Here is a 23300-nt window from a genome sequence, read left to right on the forward strand (position 1 = left end):
GCCCTCGCCTCGCGGTAACTAAGGAGATCAGTTTGTTTACAAGAAGGCCGCCATTTCTCAGAACGGGTACATGGCTAACGTCATCAGTCAGCGCAACAGCGCACTGTTTGATTGATTGATTGATTGAAACTTTTATTAGTAGATTGCACAGTGAAGTACATATTCCGTACAATTGACCACTAAATGGTAACACCCGAATAAGTATTTCAATTTGTTTAAGTCGGGGTCCACTTAAATTGATTCATGATACAGATATATACTATCAAATATATACTAACATCATAATACAGTCATCACACAAGATAATCATCAGAGTATATGCATTGAATTATTGACATTATTTACAATCCGGGGTGTGGGATATGGAGGGGGAGGGGGGGGGTAGGTTTGGTTGGTATCGTCACAGATTCCTAATGCTCGAATGTCTTCTGAGCATGTTTTAAACATTTTCGAATATATATACATAGATTATTCATGTTTCGACAGTAGGGATTTAGTTCCCCTATCAGAATTAAACAGTGGCGTCTGAATTACGATAGCATTTCGTAATGTTCGTCGTGACGTCATAAAGATGGCGACTGTTCCCATAGCAAAAAGTCTGGACTTCCGAGGACGCAAAACCCAAACTCAGCCTCCATGGCAGCGGGTGACGCCTCGGATTTAGGCTCGCAACTTGTTGTTTTTCTCAAAATGCTTGTCACAAAAAACAACTAATTTAACAGTATTAAACTCCACCGAGGCTGCGCCAGAGGTGCCACCATGCAACTGAAGCACCTAAAAACACTCCTAACCCCGCAGGTAAGACTACTGGTTAGCTTGAGCTCATTTCGCTGACGCTAAAAAGCGATGTTTAAAAAGTCACACTTAATGCGGCTAGAATATAATGTGGTTTGCTTGTTGGTGTATTTAAACATATATGTAGTGCATTTGTGGTATATTAAAGGCTTTATAACGGATGTGGTGTGGTATTACTTCGACGTGTCAACTGGTGCTGCATTACCTAAACACTAGCTCCACCATTTGCAACTGTTAAATGATGCCGAGCATTGACACTGAATGTTTTTTGTCACCTAGGAAGGTTCGGCCAAAGTGACTTGCATGGCCTGGGCCCCAAATAACGGCAAATTAGCAGTTTGCACTGTGGACAGAGTGGTGCTGCTGTATGACGAGCAGGGGGAGAGGAGGGACAAGTTCTCCACTAAGCCCATTGACTCTAAGGTGGCACACTTGATTCATTTGCACCCATTGGCATATAGTTCTCATTTTAGCTAGAACGTTCCCTTGATTATCATCAAATAATGCATAATTTACATGTTTACATGATGCCTGTTGTGTCTTTTGGTCTATTGTCAGTATGGAAAGCAGAGCTACGTGGTCAACGACATGGCGTTTTCACCAGACTCTACCAGAATCGCCATCGGACAGTCTGACAATATCATTTATGTCTACAGGATTGGAGAAGAATGGTGGCAAAAAAAACACATAAATCCCTCACTTTGTATGTGTTGCTGTAAAAAAATTTTTTGCTTTCCAGGGGGGACAAGAAAACAATTTGCAACAAATTTATTCAAACTGTAAGTAAACATGCATGTTTGTGTTCATCATTGGGAAGTTGCTTTTGACATGCATGATCATTTTTCTTTCAGAGTACAGTGACGTGTTTGATGTGGCCTGCAGAGCACTCCATTGTTTATGGTTTAGTGGATGGAAAGGTAAAAGAGTGACATTAACACTTATCAGCTGAGTATTTTCTATGAAGGGTATGAATATAAATATATATGCTTTTTGTACACCGTGTCGCTGCAGTTTGATTTGTGCTTCACCGCCATCAAGATTTAATTATAATTCATCACAGGTTCGCCTTGCCAACGTTGTGACCAACAAGTCGTCAACCATCTACGTCACAGAGTCCTGTGTTGTCTCGCTCGCATCCAAGTAAATCTTATTTTCTAATAGCTTAACACAAAAAAACTTTTTGTGCGAGTATCTATTTTAAGCCTATGTCCTTACTTTTCAGTGTATCTGGGAAAGGCATCCTGTGCGGACATGCTAACGGGAACGTTGTTCGTTACTTCTTTGATGATGAAGGTTCAGGAGAGTCTCAGGTAGCAACGAAGGACGCAATTGTCCCTTAGCATACGGGATACACACAGCATTTGGCCGCCAATCGGGTTAGAGGCACAGTACTGCACATAAACAGGGACTTCACATACACGTGTGAAAATAGAAGAAACAGATTTATTGCATCGACTGACTGTTATTAATTATTAAATTATTGTCAAACAAAAGTAAGCATTTTTTACCTTGTGAAGGACAGAATTATTTGTAATGGATGGCATTTAATAGTGCACCTAACAAAGTGGCAACTGAGTTTGTAACAAAGGTGGTTGCTCACTACTGCAGGGGAAGCTTTTGACGCACGTGTGCCCCCCGTACGCCCTTGCCTGGGGTGCAAACAGCATCGTGGTCGGAGGCTGTGACAAGAGGGTTGTGGCCTATAGCCGAGAAGGTCACATCCTGCAGACATTCGACTACAGCCGCGACCGCACCGAGAGGGACTTCACGGTGGCCGCCAGCAGCCCCAGCGGCCAGTCGGTGGTGCTGGGGAGCTACGACAGGTGAGTGAGCGACACCGTCCTCCGTCGAGACCTTTTATGTACCGCTTGTCTTTCCCGTCCAGGTTGCGGGTGTTTAACTGGGCTCCCAGGAGGGGTGTGTGGGATGAGGCCAGGCCTAAAGAGATCACCAACCTCTATACCATCACCAGCTTGGCCTGGAAGAAGGACGGGTCTCGTCTTTGTGCTGTAAATATTCCCACTCGTGATTCCCAGTAAGCTGCAAAGATGTCTGAATACAATAGATGCTGTTTATTTGCTGGTGTTGTAACAGGGGACGCTATGTGGAGGTGTGGAGCTATTTGACTGCTGTCTGCGAAGGACCATCTATAGGAATAAGTTTGAAGTAACCTATGTGGGACTTAGCCAGGTACACACAAACTGTCAATCATCTTTTTGCTGTTCGCTTAACTGATGTATTTTTTTTAACCAAAACTACAAATTTAGAGACTCAACATGTCCTCCCTGGTCCTTTTGTAGGTCATAGTGAGGAACCTCTCGACAGAAGCACGGGTGGTCCTTAAGTCTTACTATGGCTATGAGATAGAAGAGGTGAAAATCCTGGGCAAAGACCGTTATTTGGTGGCTCACACTTCCGACACGCTGCTGCTGGGAGACATGCTGGCCAACAAACTCAGTGAGGTTGGTGCTTACTTTGTCCACGGCAGGGCGTGATTGGCTAAAAAATGTTTTGTTTACAGCTGTAGCTAGATTTAGTGCTACACATTTCGTACACATTTTTTTTTATGGAGAAAATTACTGCCAAAATGTTGTGTTTATTACACGATCAGACATTTTGTGTGACAAACTAGTCTGTTTGCCGGCGTATCATTTCACAAAATTGAGTGCCCAAACAAACAATCCCACGCGTTAGTGACTCAATCTCTGTGCTTTTTTATTGAGCACAACCCCAAAATAATTCACCATGTGGCCAAAGAATATTCTGTGTGCCAGCACACTATATTGAACTTGTAGTATATTACAACGTTGACGTTTGTGAGGTTCTCGCCTCTTCTTCTCTGTCTCTCGGCTCATAGCTGTCAGGGTTTCCACCAGATTGGCAATCTACCTGTGGCGGTGAGCGCGTGACTCGAGGCATGGTCAATATGACGTCATAATAACATTTGCCTGAAAGATACTTATTGGCATTAACCTGTGTAGCAAAAAATGACTAATTGCATCATTCCTGACCATAATATCATGCAACCTTTGTGTTAAACAAATGTTTTGCAGGTAGTCTAAATAAAAGTGCTTATAAATACATTTTAAAGAGGCCTCATCTTTTATACTTAATATTTTTGTTGAGTAAATCTACTGTAATTGTAGCTGACTAAAAGGTGATGAGTAAATCTACTGTAATTTTAGCTGACTAAAAGGTGATGTAATCGTTGACTAAAACTAAATTAAAACCAAATCAATTTAGATGACTAATATTTGACTAAAACTAAAATCCATTTTTGTCAAGACTATGACTAAAACTCAATTAAAAACTGCTGTCAAAATTAACAATGGTTTGTAAGTAAAACACTACCATTTTATTTTATGGCAGCTTTTATTTTGCCGTGGTGGGGCGCCACAATTAATTACATGTCAGGAAAACCCTTGTCGTCTTTACCAACAATATTTGAAGAAAAAAAACCTCTTATTCAAGCGGTTCAATAAAGATAAATTAATGTTAAATATTTATTTATCGATTTCATCTGCCATTTATTTGTATTTGCATTGTTTTCTGCACATAAAACTATAATTATTGTTTATAAAAAATGGCTTAGTGTTTATATTTTTGGGTCTCTTGGACAGATTAATTGGATTTACATTATTTTTTATGGGAAAAATTGCTTCAGTTTTCATACGATTCAGCTTTTGTGGGACCTATTGGAACAGAAACTGAGATACAATAAAGAAAAATAATGTTAGACCGTGAGAACAGGTATCACTGTCCAGTTTTCCTTGATTAATGTGCAGAGAATTGACTCATAACAGGATTCTTTTTCAGGTGCCGTGGCCTGGTGGTGGGGGAAACGAGAAGTTTTTTTTTGAAAATGAGTCAGTAAGTACTGTCTTTTCTAGTTAAACTGAACTAAATGACAGCAGCAAATAAATTAGACATACAGTAAATAGAAGTTTATATTTTATTGTCTTGTCATAGGTGTGCATGATTTTTAACGCCGGGGAGTTGAGCCTGGTGGAGTATAGCGACAACCAGGTCCTGGGATCAGTCAGAACAGAATTCATGAACCCTCACCTCATCAGGTACAGTACCTAATGAAATCAGTGTACAACAAAAGCACACATTTGTGTTTCCACTTGTATTTACACAAAAGCATGTATAATGCTCTGTTTAGTGTGTATAGTGCTGTGTTTTAGTGTGTACAATAGATGGGGTACATGCTGTGTTTTAGTGTGTATAGTAGATGGGAGCATAGTGCTGTGATTTAGTGTGTATAAAAGCTGGGAGGTATAGGGATGTTTTTAGTGCGTACACTAGATGGGGATGGGGGTTTAGTTTTGTGTTTTAGTCTGTATTCTTGCTGGGAGGAATAGGGAAGTTTTTTTAGTGCGTACACTCGATAAGTGGGTTTAGTGCTGTGTTTTGGGGGTATGCTGCGTTTTAGTGCGTACACTAAATGGGGGTATAGTGCTGTGTTTTAGTGTATACAATAGATTGGGGTACAGTGCTCTGTATTAGTGTGTATATAATAGATGGGGGTACAATGCTCTGTATTGGTGTGTATACTAAAAGGGGAGTATAGTGCTGTGTTTTAGTGTGTACAATAATGGGAGTATAGTGCTGTGTTTTAGTGTGTACGTTAGATGGGAGTATAGTGCTCTCTTTTAGTGTGTACAATAGATGGGGGTAGAGGGATGTGTTTTGGTATGTACACTAGATGGGGGTATAGTGCTGTGTTTTAATGATGTCTGTTTTTTGTGTGTCTAGCGTGCGTGTCAATGAGAGGAAGCAAAAAGGAGTTGACATCAACAAAAAGCTGGCATACCTGGTCGATCTAAAGACCATCGCTGTTGGTAAATGCGTGTGTGTGTGTGTTGTGTGTGTGTGTGTGTGTGTGTGTTTGTATAACCAGTGAGCTATATATTGTATCAGCACAGCAGTTATGTATTCTTTTTCTTTGGAGGCTGACAGTCAGTTTTGAATTAAAAAGATACTATAGGCCCCATGCATCACATAACTGATATCACAATAATCCCATTAAAGCAGAAAAACTGCTTAGTGTGGCTGCTTGTTTAATTAAAACTCCTCATACAACGCCAGGAGTGACCTCTTAGAGCTTAAGAACTGCTATTTTCTTATGTCACCTCCCACAGTGGACCTGGTGGCAGGGTCCACCCTGGGAACCATCAGCCACGACTCCAAGGTGGACTGGCTGGAGCTCAATGAGACCGGCTGTAAACTGCTCTTCCGGGACAAGAAGCTGCGGGTGAGAGTGAAACCTCAGCAGAAAGTTGGAGAAAATGCACAGACCGTCACTTTGGCAAAGAAAAGAGCGAGAGATGATAGTGATGATAATGCAATTGTTTGTTTTCCAGTTGCACCTGTACGACATAGAGAGCGGTGTAAAAACCACGCTGCTCAGTTTCAGCTCTTACGTCCAGTGGGTGCCCGGCAGTGACGTGGTGGTGGCACAGAACCGGGGGAACCTCTGCATATGGTACAGCATCGACAGCCCAGAGAGCATCACCATGTTCCCCATCAAGGTGACGAGATAGCACTGTTAAGTCATTGCCTTCACAATTCCTGAATAAACAAATTATAATAAAATAATAACCAGGTCCTCCTGGCGTTCTCTCTCTTTTGCAGGGGGACATCAAAGATTTGGAAAGAGCCGAAGGGAAGACGGACGTCATTGTGACCGAAGGTGTCAATACGGTGACATATACACTGGATGAAAGCCTCATCGAGTTTGGCACAGCGGTCAATGATGGCGACTACGGAGCGTACGCCTACTCCGCCATGTTCATATTATAATGTGTTTTTGTAAACAGTGTTGCCATTAAGAGTCTTCAAGAATCATAACATTGCAGCGTGTGTGTGTGTGTTGTCTTCAGTGTCACAGCCTTCCTTGAGACTCTGGAGATGTCACCAGAGACTGAAGCCATGTGGAAGACGCTCCGCAATCTGGCCCTTGAGGCCCGCCAGGTTCACATAGCAGAAAGGTTTGCATCGTTTACACACAGGCACACACCTACCATAGCACATTATTGCTTGTCTCCCTATTCTCTGCAGTGTTATTCCTCTGTGCTGAAAAACAAGATGTCATGCTCAGTGTTGGTAATAACGGCGTTATACTAAAGTTTTTTATTCAGTAATGAGTAATCTAATTAATTACTGTTGCCATCGTTGCAACGCCGTTGTTGTTACTGAGAATGTGAAGTGGCTCGTTACTACAGTTTGATTGAATGAAGCGCAAGGTGTCTGGTTTCGGCCACACATAAGCTGCCTGCAGAGAGGGGACGGGGGAGATGATGACGCCATTGTAAATGCACTGAAGATGTTGGCTGGGTGGGCGGATCATGCCCTGCTCACGCTCTCTCACTGCACGTTCTATCTGACAAGCAACAAACGCGCGATAATAGCGACGAGCCGTAGCCAGAGAAATTCAAAGGTAGCGTTGTCAAACTCCAAGTACCGGCACTACTTTTTGCTCATTGAAATTAAAGCCAAGAATGTTTATGTAACATGCACGCTATGTCCAGGAAAAACGCGTTTATCCACGTCTGCCTCAAGCAACTAAAATCGCACCTCACATCAACACATACCAACATGCACTTATTGCTGTTGCTAACCCAAAACCCAAGCCGAAATGCAGCCAATTTTTGGAATAGGATTCCTCACATTTTGGAATTTGGATTAATCATGATGAATCAGAGAATTACTCGCTTTAATGATTAAAATTAGCATAAGAAAAGACCCCAATATTTATACACAAATTATTGTCCGAATGTCATCCAGGAACGTTTTTAAACGTTTCACTTGAATACCATTTGTTTGCCCAAAACTTGGTAAAAGGTTTTATCTAAAGTTTTTACAGGCTGTATTTTTGTATAGAGGTGCAGAGAATTGTACTATTTAAAGGCCAAATGTTCTTTTGTGTCTTTTGACCTAAATTAAAATTTTTGTTACCATATTGGGTTTTGTACTTTCAATATTTAATGTTGTTACTTTACGGAATATTTATTTTTTTAATACATTTTTACTTCTATGCATGTCATATGGCAGACTGCAATCTATTGCGTTCAGATAAATGCCAAAGGTTCTGAAATACCGTATATAGTGTTGTGTTCTTAAATCAGTTAACGTAAACATCTTTGACATTAAAGATGTTATCAAACGTAATAACGTATACAAATACCAAAAAGAAAAATAAGGTCAGTAACCTTGCTGAGTAACTAATTACTCTTACAATGAGGTAACTGAGTTACTTACTCAATTACTTTTTGGGAGAAGTAATTTAAACTAACTAACGACTTTTTTAAGGTAAAATGACCAAAACTGGTCATGCCGAATTATGCATCACATTTTCATTAGGAGATGTTTGTATCAAAACTGACAGTTTTCTGTAAAAAATAATTTTAAACAGTGTCCATGAGATTTATATATAATACATTTTTAAAATACAATTACAAAAAGATCCCAGCCATTGACTTTCTTGAGTTGTGCTGCAGGTGTTTTGCAGCTTTGGGAGATGTCTCCACTCTTCGCTACCTCCATCAAACCAACCAGATAGCTGAGAAGGTTTCCCAGGAAATGGTGGGATTTATGTCTAATGATGTGTAATGAGATGACGTCTATAAAAAGTTAATAAGGCTTTGATGTGCCTCATCCAGGGCGGTGATGGCATGGCGTTCTATCAAGTCCAGGTGCGCATGGCCATGCTGGATAAGAACATTGAACTGGCTGAAATGCATTACATGGAGCAGGTCTGTCAGATATGTTGGGAGTAGTGCAATTAGATTAACATGATTCCAATAAATGTGAGTGTGTGTGTGTGTTGGGGGGTCTCCTTTGTCTTTGCAGAACGCGATCGATGAGGCCATAGAGATGTACCAGGAGCTCCACATGTGGGACAAATGTATCGCAGTAGCTGAAGCAAAGGTACTAAGACCTCAGTCTGTGATTCTTTATCCAGTTTTGCAACACGCTGACTGACTAAATATTATATTTATATAGTGTTTTTTTTCTCTAGAGACTCAAAGCGCTTTACATAGTGACATATTTTAAGCTAAAATTAAACCAGTTTGGGTGGCACTGGGAGCAGGTGGGTAAAGTGTCTTGCTAAAGGACACAACGGCAGTGACTAGAATGGCAGAAGCGGGAATCAAACCTCGAACCATCAAGTTGCTGGCACGGCCGCTTTACCAACCGAGCCACACCGCCCCAATCTGTTGCTCTCTGTTGACTGAACTTAGGGCCACCCTGAGCTGGAGACCCTGCGTGGAAACTATTACCAGTGGTTAACAGACACAAGTCAGCACGAGAAGGCCGGCGAAGTCAAGGAGAACGAGGGAGACTTCCAGAGCGCCATTAACTTGTACCTGAAGGCGGGGCTTCCCGCAAAAGCCGCCCGCCTGGCCATGAGCAAGTCGAACATTGTCAATAACAGCGACACTGTCAGCCGCATCACCGTCAACCTCGTCAAGGCTGAGTACTATGAGCAGGTAGCGATGTCCGTGGCACAACAACTTATAAATAAAACAGGTTGTCATCAATGGTTCGTGTGACCCGGAACCAACAACACGGTGAATGTGCATTGTTGTACAGGCTGGCGACCTGTACGAGAAGACACACAACCACCAGAGAGCTTTGGAGTGCTTTCGCAAAGGAGATGCTTTCAGTAAAGGTAGGTCATCACCATCACAAACACATTGATTGTGTGTTAGCAAAATGAACAACTTATTATCTGGCACGGTCCATCCTGTAGCCGTGGAGCTGGCTCGCCACGCCTTCCCTGCCGAGGTAGTGAAACTGGAGGAGGCCTGGGGGGACTACCTGATCCAACAGAAACAGATGGACGCAGCCATCACCCACTTCATCGAAGCGGGGTAGGCAGGGGGGAAGGACGAGTGAAGAGAAACATTCTTGGGCAGATGGAAAGCAGGAAGAATGAGTCACATTTACTTTAATGCTTGCAGTTTGCAGTGTTAGAAAATGTTCTTGTGTAGCTCCATCAGAGGGACAACATTTTAGAGACACTACAAGAATAATAAACACACAGTAGATGCCTGCTATTTGTTGGGTTACCTTCCAAGAACCCCCCACTCCCTACGGACCTTTAAAAAAAATAAAATAAAAAAAATGCCTACCTTAATCATACTTTTAACCCCAATATGTGTCTTCGACTTATTAAACAGATTTTAGGTTAAATTTTACACTAACAAATAAGCAAACAAAGCTAATGTGATACCGTGAATAGGTGGGGATCTTCTGTATTGTTAAAGGAATACCTTCTGACTGTCAATCAAAACTGAACAATGTCCACATGTTACATGTCACTTCTCCTTTTGGATACACTGCAGCTGCACCAGAAAAGCCGTGGAGGCGGCCATCGCAGCTCGCCAGTGGAAAAAAGCGGTCCACATCCTGGAGCTAAATGAGGATCCGTCCGCCGCAGTGTACTGCTTGAAGATAGCACAGCACTACGCCTCCTTGCAGGAGTTGGAGGTGAGCACAGTTTACATAATTTAATTGACACCGGAAAAAATCTATTCACAATTCTTCGGTAGCCTGCTTTGAACATGTTTTACTGAGCACTAATATTGCTGAGTAGCCAAAGTTGCAGATGTGGCAGTACTTGACTAGACAAATGTCATGTTGACAGCCCTTAGGTGCCACTTTGTATTTATTAGCGACATGTGTTTGTAAGTTTGTCACAGCGGTGGGAATTAGTGCTGACGGTGAGAAGAAGATTAGATAATACAAAGTGAGGAATAAAGCAATGCAGGGTGATTTTGATGAGCTTAGCTGAGCAAAACCGCCTCTGCAGGCGGTACCAGACTGAAAATAGTCATCTATTTGCGTCTCTTTGCGCCACGGGAACGTTCTGGCAAAGTAATTAAGATAACAAGCTTGCTGCTCCCCAACCTGTGCATTTTGGAGGAAAGTGTAATTGTCTGCAAACTATATTAACAAAGACAAGCTGCGCACATAGCCATACCTGCCACTTCACAGAAGAAGCAATGACGTGACACTTTTTAATTGGCAAAATGTGCCGCATTCAGTAGTTTTGTCTCCTCGCTTCCCTAATTCTCCCATCTTTCCATCAAAACTTTGATCAGTCCATGCTTATTCATACAGCCACAGCAGATGTAACATGGACATTTTAAATGTCAATAGTTGCTGAATGTGTTTTCAATATGTTCTGTAGGTGGCAGAGCAACTGTTTGTGAGGGCAGGCCATATTAAAGATGCAATTGACATGTACACCGCTGCAGGATGCTGGGAGGAGGCTCACAAAGTCAGTAGGTTGAAGGATTTATCAATATATAATGATGTATTAAACACGCTGCAGGTCTATTGATGGTACTTCTTTTGTGACACAGCTGGCCCTGAAGTGCATGAGCAAGGAGGAGGTCAATGACCTTTACGTGCGCCGGGCTCAGGAGATGGAGCGAGATGGCAAACTAAAAGAGGCTGAGAGGTCAATGTAGCTTCTGCCTTTCTTATCGTTAGTGGAACATAATTTATCCAATGACTGACACGTCCACGTCCGCATGGCCAAACAGGTTGTTCTCCACAGTGAGCCAGACGGATCTGGCCATCACCATGTACAAGAAGAAGCAGATGTTTGACGATGTGGTGCGCCTGGTAGCCAAACATCACCCCGACCTACTGACTGAGACCCACCTCCACCTGGCCAAGGTGAGCTCCGGATTCTGCCTTGTCCATACTGGCTACAGGTTGTATACGACTGATGTTCTGTGGTGACTGCAGGAGCTGGAGGGAGAGTCCAAGTTCTCAGAGGCGGAACATTATCTGATGGAAGCTAAAGACTGGAAGGCTGCTGTCAACATGTACCGACTTCATGACATGTGGGAGGATGCATATAGGGTACATTCCTTTATGTTTGGATCAAATCGTCTCATTATCAATGAATCAGTAATTGGATATTTTCTGAACTTTTTACTTCATGCAGGTAGAATGTGCCCCAATACGATTGTCCATATGTAAAGTTGAGTCGCAAAAACAGATAAATAATTTTTTCTTGTTTTGTTTAAATCAATGGTTCTCAAAACGTTTTTTCACCAAGTACCACCTCAGAATAAATACACTTGGCTCTCCAAGTACCACCAAAATGACCAACATTAAAATAGTTGCGTAGTACATCTAAGTATTCATTAAAAACAAGGCAGAGATTTTATTTAACAAGTATATTAAATATTTCTGGCCACTGTAACATTACACACAGTTTGAACAGTAAAACTGTGTTTGAATATAGGAAAATAAAACTGCACTTAAATAATGAATAAAATAAAATAATTATATTTAATTAAGTGATTTTTTTTGGCATATCACTAGATAGAGCCTGTGTACCACTAGACAGTTTGAGAATCACTGGTTCAAATCAATGTTTTTTGTGGAACTTTTATTGAAACAGCCATTCTGCTGATGTGGGTTACAATTGAATCATTTCTAACAACCAAAATGAAAAATACAACATTTATTGCAAAAATAAAATGTTTATATTTTTGTACAAATTCTCCAAACTCCAAACAATTATTTTTGCAAAAACAGACTACGGGTAATCCTATATGGTGCCAGCCTTGCCCTAAAAATTAGTGAAAACAGACCTTTTATTTTAAAGGAATGCTTATTTCCCATCACTGTAATGAATTAATTTCTTCCAAACAAATGTTTTTTTGGGTGATCCCTGATATAAGGCTTTGAGGTTTTTAATTGACCGCTGCATCATGACATCATTACATTGACAGCTGCATCACAAGAAAACAACAACGTAGTAAACACACTGTTCCGTTTGTCATTCTCGAAAGTAGTGTACATTATGTACACAGACAATGGACAGTGTTGCGTAGACCGCTCTTCCTCCCAAGTATTTTAAAGCTGCTGTCCACTCCCAAGTTCTTTTGATGGCAAATAAGCTGATGTTAAATTGACCACCAAAAGCAGTAGTTGGTATTTCGTTGTTTATTGGCAAAGCTTTGCCAATAATGAGACCAGCCTTGCACAAACTATCCCGATGCGTGGCTCTATCCGGTCTGCCTTCTTCTTCCCCTCCCCGTACTCTTCTACCACATTGTTTTGTCTACCGTTTGCATTCCAGAAGCTTCAAGGCCTCCACACAGTCAACCTTTTACTAAGCAGACAAATTGGAAAAGCACTAGCTGTTTTGTAATATGACTATGGAAGTAAAAAGTGACTATGGAAGTAAAAAGTAACACAAAATATGGATACATGGAAAAGACCTGGTTCCATCACTCCCCCTTTAAGATCTTTTAATAAGATCTTTACTACTAGTAAAACACTTCTAAAGCACGCCCCACATTAAAGTAGGTGCTGTTTTTTTTCTTTGAGCAAGCTAGCAATAAAACAACAGCATATTTACATTGGAGATAGATGGAGGGAGTCCACGTCACAGTCGTCATGGTCGGGGAAGGAAACCAACATTTCTCGAAAGTCTCCATTTTGCTCGACCCCCTTCAGAGACATAACGAGTCCAGAAACAGGGTGGGGTTGACCTTCTACAGCTCTAACAATGATGCGGGTGCATAAAGATTTAGCACAAGGGGCGATAAAGCAACCACATGAGGCTATGATGGCCAAAAAAACTCCAATTGAGACCAGGACAGACTTAATTAGGTCAGTCCACCTGCCAAATGTGCTCTGGAGCCAATCTTTGAAGGGGTCAGAGACCCCTGAAACTTCAGTAAGTTCCCTGGACAGGGCATGGAGGCCTTCTAAGGCCCTCTGAACTGAGCCATCGGGGGCAGTGTTGTTAGGAATGAAGGTACAGCATTGGTCACCAAACATTGCACACACACCTTCTTCCTTGGCTAGGATGCGATCAAGGGCTATGCGGTTCTGGATGGCCATGGGGGAGGTCGGGGCAAGTTGTTCAGCAAGTCCCTCAACGGCGTCACGAGTCAGGTTGGTCAGTCTCAACAGATTATAAAAAAAATAGTTAATGCGTTCAACATTTTTAGTAGCCGTCACAGGGAAAATAGCACCAATGATAGGAAGGTTTTCGAAACCTGCACAGGATTCACACCACAATTTATGTTGTGAGGGGACCCCCCTAGGTTGGCCTATTGCATCAAAGTAAACACCATCAGGGTTTCTCATCAAATCGAAGGAGCCCGTTACACTCCTCCGAGATAAAACATGGCGGCGTCGGCGGGGAGTTAGAGTGGCAGCTGAGACAGGAGTTACAAGGGGAGTTAATTTGGTACCCACTAGGGTGAGTGGGGTCACCAGTCTAACCATAGCACAAAGCCCTACGGATAACGTTGGAATTCTAATGTACAATCTGTGCTCCCCACAATACCAGAATAAGTTAGCTCGTGCCCAAGGGCCTATCCTTGAGCCATCTATCAGTGTGGTGCACCAGGAAGGGTTAATGTCACCCAATTTGTTGGGGGACGAAGAGGGTCCTTTGAATTGAAAACACGTGTAATTCAGCTTTTGGGCCACAAATGGAAGAAGTCGGGTGGAATTGTCAACAGGAGGGTACACACTAGCCAACAAATCGCACCCTGGTGGCATAGGTTTAGAGAACAAGGAAATAAGACAGTTTGAGCCATTTATGTCAGTCAACTTAAAAGGGGCGGGGTAAGTGTGGGGAAAAGGACGTCCAGCAGAACAAGCAACACAGTCACCCAGGTTTTGGCTCTTAGCCATGCTAGTCATCCACCTGAGCCATAGGTTCCCTGCACCTGCGTGCTTTAGAAGTGTTTTACTAGTAGTAAAGATCTTATTAAAAGATCTTAAAGGGGGAGTGATGGAACCAGGTCTTTTCCATATATCCATATTTTGTGTTACTTTTTACTTCCATAGTCATATTACAAAACAGCTAGTGCTTTTCCAATTTGTCTGCTTAGTAAAAGGTTGACTGTGTGGAGGCCTTGAAGCTTCTGGAATGCAAACGGTAGACAAAACAATGTGGTAGAAGAGTACGGGGAGGGGAAGAAGAAGGCAGACCGGATAGAGCCACGCATCGGGATAGTTTGTGCAAGGCTGGTCTCATTATTGGCAAAGCTTTGCCAATAAACAACGAAATACCAACTACTGCTTTTGGTGGTCAATTTAACATCAGCTTATTTGCCATCAAAAGAACTTGGGAGTGGACAGCAGCTTTAAAATCCTTGGGAGGAAGAGCGGTCTACGCAACAATTTGGGGGCTCGTCCGGGATATTGTCAATGTAGCCTTGTAGCGAGCCACTAGCAGCTACAGGAGACCACAAAGGCTGGCTCTGTTGTGTCTGATGTGCACGTGAGAGGCTGTCTTCTTCTGGGCAGGAAGGGGGAGGGCATTTGGGGGGTTGGAGACAGTCAGTCATGTCAACAAAATGGTCTGGCATGCACCGTGAGGAATTTGGCATTGACCCATGCACTATCTGCTGCCTAGTCAGATTAGGCATACTCGGAAGGTTTTCTGATGAGTGGCTGTTATTTTGGGACTTAGGCACCAGAGATGATTGACACTCAGGAGTTAGCGTTAGTCTTGGAGGAGAGTTTGAATTTAGAGCAGCAGCTGCTTTAGCACCGCCCTCACTTGTCACAGGAGGAGGGGGTGGACCAGAGAGGTTTGTTTCTGCTTCGACCACTAGGGCTCCTCCTGTGACAGTCAAGTGGGTATAGAGATGGGACCGGGTTTACTTCATAGGGGGGTGGCTTAGTCAAAGTCTGGGGGGGTCGTTTGAGTTGTCTTGCGCATGCGCGGCAGGCAAAAGACCAATCAGTCCATTTTTTCCTCTTTATCTCAATTTTTATCAGTTCTTTAGCTGCTTTTCTTTTTTCCTTGTAGCTTCCGCTTATTCGAATTCCCTCTAGCTTCCTTTTCTCGTTCGTCAAACGCTTAACCTAACGGCCAGGAACCGTTAGGTTCCTGGCCCTGTGCTCGAGTCATCTCCTTAACTACTTTACATCGTTCCTTTTTGTCTCGCCCCGCGGCCTCCATTGTCACCAAAAGCACATTCAATTGATCATTGAAAGGCAGCCAATCATCACATTTTGCCCCACCGCCATCACATTTCTGTTTGTCACACTCCAAGGCCATTGTGTCTATTTCTTTACGTTTTAGTGTCTTATCTCACTGGGATCTTTCAACCCGCTTCCTTACGTTTCAGTGTCTTATCTCACTGGGATCTATCAACCCGCTTCCTTACGTTTCAGTGTCTTATCTCACTGGGATCTTTCAACCCGTTACTCTTTTAGGCGGCGACCAACTACCCAGGGTGAGCCACACCCAACTATTAGTTCACTCGTCAATGAAACTGCCCGTCACGGTAATCGAGACACAATGACGTGAGTTAACCACTTATTTACAATTTTAATGCAATGGCAGGCTCTGCAAAAATGCAATCAATCTATCGAAATCACAACTCTGCGTTTGGGATTACAAAACAGTGTTTGACTTACAGACTTCAGGACAGACTCCTAAAGCAGATTTTATCTAAAAAGAAAGGTTCTGCTCACCTTGAATTATGTTTTGGCCAGGTGAGTCTGTCCAGAAGATTGCAAGAAGTCATCAATCAACAACAGGAATTTTCTGATCACACTGTGTCGATCTTTGTTGCTCACGTACCGCTCAGATTTATCAGGGCAGATCTTTTTGCGCCCAGTAGATGAGGGCACCACACGCTCACTGATTTTATCAAAGTTACTCATTAATGATGCTTTAATTTAGCTACAATAACGGCAAAACAGACACAAAGCGACAGAACATGGGCGCTGATGTTGGATGACGTCATCAAATTTCGATGCTCTAATTGGTCTGATGAATTTGTCTGGTTGTGCCAGAAAGAGACCATGGCGCTTGTTTGTTTCTGAATTCAAACAGAATATGCAACAGTGAGATGCAAAAGATAAGTCTTCTTTTTTTTCAGAAAATGTTATTTTACCTCCTGCTTGAGATTGGTATAAACTGTCAGCTCAATATCGGGGCAATGGTTATTACCGTTTTTTGCACTACACTCTTAAAAGGTCATTGCTGTCACAATACCTTACAACCATGTGATGTTTGTATGTGTTTGTGCGTCTGTTCGCGTGCGTGTGTGCGTGTTTGTCAGATCGCCAAAAGCCATGGCGGTGCAAACGCTCAGAAGCAGGTGGCTTATGTGTGGGCCAGGAGTCTGGGAGGAGAGGCAGCCGTCAAGCTGCTCACCAAATTTGGTCTGCTGGAATACGGCATCGAATCAGCGTCAAACAACTTGTAAGATGCAAGGCGTCACAGCGAGCACGAGCTGCATGGTCCAAAAATTACGTGAGCTTATTTCTGTGTTGTGCTCTGCAGCTTATTCGACTTTGCCTTCGAACTGGCTCGTCTTTCAAACAAGGAGAAGATACCGGAGATCCACCTGAAACATGCTATGTATCTGGAAGACGAGGTACATGTGTAGATACCTACCGTCTCCATCTGCTATACACCAAAAGTCAGGGGTGTCCAACCAGCAGCCTCTTGGCCATTTTACTAAAGCTCAGTCTGTTATATTGGCCCTAATAGTCTAAGAATGCCAGTCATTTAATATTAATGGGATGTATTATAAGATAATACACTATTTGCTTTGTCACCTATAAAAAGTATCAAAGTGGAATCCCATTTGTTTTCTGGAAACAAGTTTTGACACCCCTGCCATAAACCATCTCAATATTCCTCTTTTGCCTTCCAGGGCAAGTTTGCAGAGGCTGAGCTAGAGTTCATTAAAGCAGGAAAGCCCAAAGAAGCCGTGCATATGTGAGTACATGTGATTGATCTGTTGATGTCATCACTCTACAGATTTACGTCCATTGTAAATAATTTCAGAGTGATGCAACAATTGTGGACAAGAAGTTTTGTATGAAAAGATAGTTGCTTCAGTATTAGCACATTTTGGCCTTTTAAAAAAGAGAGACTATTTTTGTGTTGTAACCCTTCTTCCAGGTATGCACACAACAAAGACTGGGCCGCTGCGCAGCGCGTGGCCGAGAGCCACGATCCAGAGAGCATCCCGGAGGTTCTGGTGGGCCACGCCAAGTTCTGCTTTGAACAGAAAGACTACCAGAAGGCTGAAGCCCTCCTGCTCCGAGCAGAGAGATCCGACCTGGCTGTTAAATACTACAAGGTGACTGGAGTTTTAGGTAGTAGAGCTGTATAAATAACAGTTAACTTTCATTTAATGTTATTTGCTTGTTTTGCTACAGTAGCTACTAGATACAGGTGGGGGAAATCATTGATTTTTAGATGCATCGCAATTTGGACATGGTCAATTATAAAATCAATTAGTAAATAATCGATTTATTTATTGTAAAAGTAATGCAGACAGTTTTAAAATTTGTCTGACTGCAGCGAGCCACCTTACTGAGAAATCTGACCAGCTCTTTGTTATAGGGCCTTTATGTTCCAGTTTTGCACACATTTTCATTCATTTAATACATGTGGGAATTAATGGAACTGTTTCTTATTCCAAATTAAGTGTTTTTTTAAGTTGCAAGTGTTAAACGCTTATTTAGTGAAACAAAAATAATCGTAAAACTGCATCAATATACAAAAATTAAACATGCATCAATAATAGATTTTTAATAGTATCATAGCTTCTGAATCATAATCGAATCTTGAGGTGCCCAAAGATTCCCACCTCTAGTAGCTACACAATCTTATTAGAGATCCTTTGCATTGGACATTTATTTAGATATTCGTAACTGACAAAAGAAATACACCTAAAACGAATGTCTACTGCCGAGGACATTGGTTCTCAAGAGGTTGATGCAAGCTTCATGAGTGCCTTTTTCTGGATCTGCATAAAAGTGTGTTTTAAAGCTGTGTAGTAATGTTGCTTTGTTTCTCAGGATGCTGACATGTGGAGCGACGCCATTCGCATTTGCAAGGAGTACCTCCCCAACAAGCTCTCCCTTCTTCAGGAGGAGTACGAGAAGGAGGCCACCAAGAAGGGCATGCGGTGAGAACAAACATCAACACTCCGTTTGAACTTAGACTAGCTTTGCTTTTAGCATTCAGCTGCTAATCACCTCAGTACCTAATGATGCTGTAAGATGTTAGCTTGGGTGTGGATTAAACCTTTCAAGTCTCTGGGGTCACTTGAAGGCCCAGCAGTACACACAAAGCCTGAGCTTGAAGAGCTCAGTCCAGCGCAAAACTCCCCAACCAGGAGTGATGTGTGAGCTGGCCAAGCTGCAGCTCGTCTCTACTCTTAACGACTCGTGGGAGAGAGCATCAAATGTTGCCTGTGGAAACGATGGAGGAAGATGTTGCTTTTAAGCAAAAACACACTGAATTATTCAACTCTGGCTGCTACTTTTTTGTTCAGCTTGAATACGGCCTGCGCATCCTTGTCAAAAGGAATCAAGTGAAAAAAAGATTGTCTCTGAATTTGAAGGTTGAAATTGGACAAAATGCTTGGAAGAGAATATTATTCCTTTTTTTTTTTCTATCAGACAGCCTGATTGTGGCGGTCTGTTCCGTGTATGACTGGTGCCACATCTTGGTTTGCATTGCCAGCAGTAAGTTGGACCCGTTTCCAGTGAGGGTCACTGGTTCTGTTCACAACTTTTATAGACCAAATTTCTAGGGGCAGTCAGGACTTTGAGGGGACCCGGTTTGGTGGCTGCAGAATTAGGTCTCTGCTTTTTGCAGATTATGTAGTCCTCCTGGCTTCATCTGGTCAGGATCTTCAGCTCTCACGGGATTGGTTCGCAGCTGAGGGTGAAGTGACTGGGATGAGAATCCGCACCTCCAAGTCCCGGTCCATGGTTCTCGCCCAGAAAAGGTTGGAGTGCCATTTCCGGGTTGGGGAAGAGATCTTGCCCCAAGTAGAGGAGTTCAAGTACCTCTGAGTCTTGTTCACGAGTGAGGGAAGAGTGGATAGGGAAGAGTGGATGGTGAGACCGACAGGCGGATCGGTGCGGCGTCTGCAGTGGTACGGACCCTGTATCGATCCGTTGTGGTGAAAACGGAGCTGAGCTAGAAGGCAAAGCTCTCACTTTACTGGTCGAGCTATGTTCGCATTCTCACCTACGGTCATGATCTTTGGGTTATGACCGAAAGGACAAGATTACGGGTACAAGCGGCCAAAATGAGTTTCTATCGTCGGGTGGTGGGGCTCCCACTTAGTGATAGGGTGAGAGGCTCTGTCATTCGGGAGTAGCTCAAAGTAAAGCCGCTTCTCCGCCACATCGAGAGGAGCCGGATGAGGTGGTTTGAGCATCTTGTCAGGATGCCCCCCGGACGCCTCTCTGGGGCGATGTTTAAAGCACGTCCGACCGGTGGTAGGCCATGGGGAAGACCCAAGACACGTTGGGGAGACTGTGTCTCCCAGCTTGCTTGGGAACTCCTCAGGATCCCCCTGGAGGAGCTGGACAAAGGAGCTGGGGAGAAGGAAGTCTGGGCTTCTCAGCTTAGGCTGCTGCCCCCGCGACCTGACCTAAGATAAACAGAAGAAGATAGATGGATGGATGGATGGAAGTTTCTAATCGAGGTTTAACATTCACATCAGAATGTCAACTTGATTTGGCTACTGATTTTTTGTGTATTGTGTACATGTGTGTGTGTGTATGTGTGCTTCCAGAGGTGTACAAGGTCTGCTGGAACAGGCGCGGGAATGGGAGCAGTCTGGTGAATATTCCCGGGCGGTGGAATGTTACCTAAAGGTGAAGGACGACCCTAATGTAGCACTCATGGAGAAGTGCTGGATCAAGGTGAGCATTTTCAGGTTGGTCGTGTGTTTACCTGCTTGCAGTGGAGCACGGTGCCAGACAGTTAGATTGATGTCTCTACCATGGAAAAGATGTTTCCTGTAGGAAAGGTCAGCGTGTCACATGAAGGTCACGTGATCTCTTTTTTCTGCTGCGGGCTCAAAAGTGCCAATCAACAATTCTACCCTTACTGACTTGACTAAAGCAAAGATCACAGGGTTGTCAAGATCAATAACGTGGCAGTTTGACAGAAGGCAGCAAATGTTGCATCACAGGCAGAGCTTGTGTTTGCTCAGGAGCAAGTCAATAAGGCAGCTAAATGTGGATGTTAGATTTCAGGACAATCCCTGACTCATCATAGGTTGCCCTCTGTCATAGATGACAACATGTGACCTCTGCTTCTGTGCATCAGACGGATTCATTATTGCAGCCAAGTGGCTCAGTTAATGAAAAGTGCAACATGCAATCTGAACGTACTACCTCCATGAATGTATATGTGTCCAGGCTGCAGAGTTGTCAATCAAGTTCCTGGGTGAGGAGCGAGCAGTCAAGGTGGTCCAGGTGGTGGGGCCTCGCCTCGCTCAGCTGAGAAAGTACAACACTGTGGGTCAACGCGAACACAGGTTGATTTATTTAGTTCCATGGGACTATTCTTAACCTCTACATGCATCACACTGAAGGCCGCCGAGCAGTATTTACACGTGGGCCTGATCAAGGATGCCATCGACGTCCTCATGGAGGGGGAGGAGTGGAACAAAGCCAAGAGGGTGGCCAAAGAGCTGGAGCCTAGGTGTGCTAAACATACATACTGTACATATTTCAATCATCTACGCTATATTATTATGTTCATCACATGCTTTATTTTTGCATGGAAACACACTCCTCTCTCCATTGCATCACTCTTGTCTCCTGCAGGTACAAGAGCTACGTGGACCAGAAGTACAAGGAGCACTTGAAGAATCAGGGCAAAGTGGATTCGGTGTGTCCCATGTGTTTCTAACTACATTTAACACAGGTTTTTTTTTGCTACAAAACATAATAACATTGACATAAACATAATTTTTTAGATGAAATAAAATGTGTACATTCCTGCTTTTAATCGGTCTCTGACAAAATTGTCATAAATATTTTGTGTTCAGCTGGTGGGCGTAGATGTCATGGCGGCTCTGGACATGTATGCAGAGAGAGGCCAGTGGGACAAATGTCTGGAGACGGCGTCCAAGCAGGTTGATGAATGTTTCAGTCCCCAATAGCTGACTACTGCTCACGTACACATTGCGCTTAAATGTTGCTGAACAGATGCATTTATTTCAGAACTTTAAGATCCTCCACAAGTATGTGGCTTTGTACGCCACACACCTCATCAAGGAGGGGGACGCTCCGAAAGCGTTGCAGCTGTACGTGCAGCACGGAGCGCCACCTAACCCACAGGTACACACACACACACACACACACACACACACACACACACACACACACACACACACACACACACACACACACACACATTTCATCAACTATATATATATGTAAGTCACAAGACAGTTGAACATGTATCCTCGGCAGAACTTTAACATCTACAAGCGCCTGTTCCTGGACATGATTCACCTCCCTGAGACTCCAGAGTCGTATCGCACGTGGGCAGACCTCCGCAACGTTCTGCTGCAGCTGGTAGAACCACAGTCTGAATGTCATCACCTTAAAACTGCAATTAAGACAAAACTGGTTAAAAGTGTATGTGTATTTGTGTGTGACGTCAGTGTGAGAACTTGTCCAAGTCAGCGGGAGAGAACTCTGCGGCTCATGAGGACTTTGAACAGATGTTACTCATCTCGCATTACTACGCCGCCAGAGCCGCCACCACGGGGATAGAAGAGCTTGTACGTGACCAAAAAACACTTTGGTAATGGTAATGTCTTCGTTGTTCAAAGTGTGTGTTTGTTTGTTTGCAGACGAGCATATCGGCCAAGCTGTGTGTATCTCTGCTGCGTCACACTGACCTCGTTCCTGCAGATAGAGCCTTCTACGAGGCAGGCCTGGCATGTAGGGTGAGCACTTCATGGCCTAATGCATTGAGAGTCATTTGACATTGTTTTTTTAACAGGGGACTGCACTTCTTTTGGAATTTTGCCTATCATTTACAATTCTTATGTGAGACAGGCACACATACTATGTTTTTATTTTTTATGCATTCTAACTCGTAAATAAAAGTTATCAAAAACCAGCTAACAATGGAGGTACAATTTACGAACCTAAAGGCCTAGTGAAACCCACTACTACCGACCACGCAGTCTGATAGTTTATATATCAATGATGAAATCTTAACATTGCAACACATGCCAATACGGCCGGGTTAACTTATAAAGTGCAATTTTAAATTTCCCGCCACACTTCCGGTTGAAAAAGCCTTCGGAGGATGACGTATGCGCGTGACGTAGCCCGGGGAACAGAGGTATGCCTTCCTCATTGAATACAATACAAAAAAGCTCTGTTTTCATTTCATAATTCCACAGTATTCTGGACATCTGTGTTGGTGAATCTTTTGCAATTTGTTTAATGAACAATGGAGGCTGCAAAGAAGAACGTTGTAGGTGGGTCGGTGTATAGCGACTGGCTGTAGCAACACAACAAGGATTACCGGTACTCACTTGGATAGCAGACGCGCTAGCCGATGCTAACCGGCCACCGCACGGATGATCGGGTGAAGTCCTTCGTCGCGCCGTCGATCGCTGGAACGCAGGTAAGCACGGGTGTTGATGAGCTGGGCAGATGATGGCTGGCTGGCGTAGGTGGAGCGCTAATGTTTT

At 43.3% G+C, this 23300-nt stretch overlaps 1 protein-coding gene across 1 annotated transcript in view; it reads left to right on the forward strand.

Annotated features, from left to right (window-relative positions):
- Window positions 1-586: 586 nt before the first annotated feature.
- LOC133648572 (intraflagellar transport protein 172 homolog) overlaps window positions 587-23300 on the forward strand; it is a 28457-nt gene continuing 5743 nt past the window's right edge. The window contains exons 1-43 of the mRNA XM_062044799.1: window positions 587-798; window positions 1075-1218; window positions 1354-1466; window positions 1535-1574; window positions 1647-1712; window positions 1856-1935; window positions 2018-2105; window positions 2404-2618; window positions 2681-2804; window positions 2890-2985; window positions 3096-3257; window positions 4612-4665; window positions 4765-4868; window positions 5554-5639; window positions 5940-6052; window positions 6162-6329; window positions 6433-6569; window positions 6681-6788; window positions 8298-8382; window positions 8460-8552; window positions 8650-8727; window positions 9042-9290; window positions 9394-9472; window positions 9554-9674; window positions 10149-10293; window positions 10997-11086; window positions 11172-11269; window positions 11355-11490; window positions 11563-11679; window positions 16875-17017; window positions 17099-17192; window positions 17475-17539; window positions 17726-17906; window positions 18631-18740; window positions 20367-20496; window positions 20998-21096; window positions 21174-21283; window positions 21409-21472; window positions 21633-21719; window positions 21808-21924; window positions 22060-22164; window positions 22254-22373; window positions 22446-22541. Of these exons, the coding sequence (XP_061900783.1) occupies window positions 760-798; window positions 1075-1218; window positions 1354-1466; window positions 1535-1574; window positions 1647-1712; window positions 1856-1935; window positions 2018-2105; window positions 2404-2618; window positions 2681-2804; window positions 2890-2985; window positions 3096-3257; window positions 4612-4665; window positions 4765-4868; window positions 5554-5639; window positions 5940-6052; window positions 6162-6329; window positions 6433-6569; window positions 6681-6788; window positions 8298-8382; window positions 8460-8552; window positions 8650-8727; window positions 9042-9290; window positions 9394-9472; window positions 9554-9674; window positions 10149-10293; window positions 10997-11086; window positions 11172-11269; window positions 11355-11490; window positions 11563-11679; window positions 16875-17017; window positions 17099-17192; window positions 17475-17539; window positions 17726-17906; window positions 18631-18740; window positions 20367-20496; window positions 20998-21096; window positions 21174-21283; window positions 21409-21472; window positions 21633-21719; window positions 21808-21924; window positions 22060-22164; window positions 22254-22373; window positions 22446-22541 (4749 nt within the window). The 5' untranslated portion in view covers window positions 587-759. The remainder of the gene's footprint in view (window positions 799-1074; window positions 1219-1353; window positions 1467-1534; window positions 1575-1646; window positions 1713-1855; window positions 1936-2017; window positions 2106-2403; window positions 2619-2680; window positions 2805-2889; window positions 2986-3095; window positions 3258-4611; window positions 4666-4764; window positions 4869-5553; window positions 5640-5939; window positions 6053-6161; window positions 6330-6432; window positions 6570-6680; window positions 6789-8297; window positions 8383-8459; window positions 8553-8649; window positions 8728-9041; window positions 9291-9393; window positions 9473-9553; window positions 9675-10148; window positions 10294-10996; window positions 11087-11171; window positions 11270-11354; window positions 11491-11562; window positions 11680-16874; window positions 17018-17098; window positions 17193-17474; window positions 17540-17725; window positions 17907-18630; window positions 18741-20366; window positions 20497-20997; window positions 21097-21173; window positions 21284-21408; window positions 21473-21632; window positions 21720-21807; window positions 21925-22059; window positions 22165-22253; window positions 22374-22445; window positions 22542-23300) is intronic.

Source organism: Entelurus aequoreus, linkage group LG04 (genome assembly GCF_033978785.1).
Source record: "Entelurus aequoreus isolate RoL-2023_Sb linkage group LG04, RoL_Eaeq_v1.1, whole genome shotgun sequence".
Classification (NCBI taxonomy): Eukaryota; Metazoa; Chordata; class Actinopteri; order Syngnathiformes; family Syngnathidae; genus Entelurus; species Entelurus aequoreus.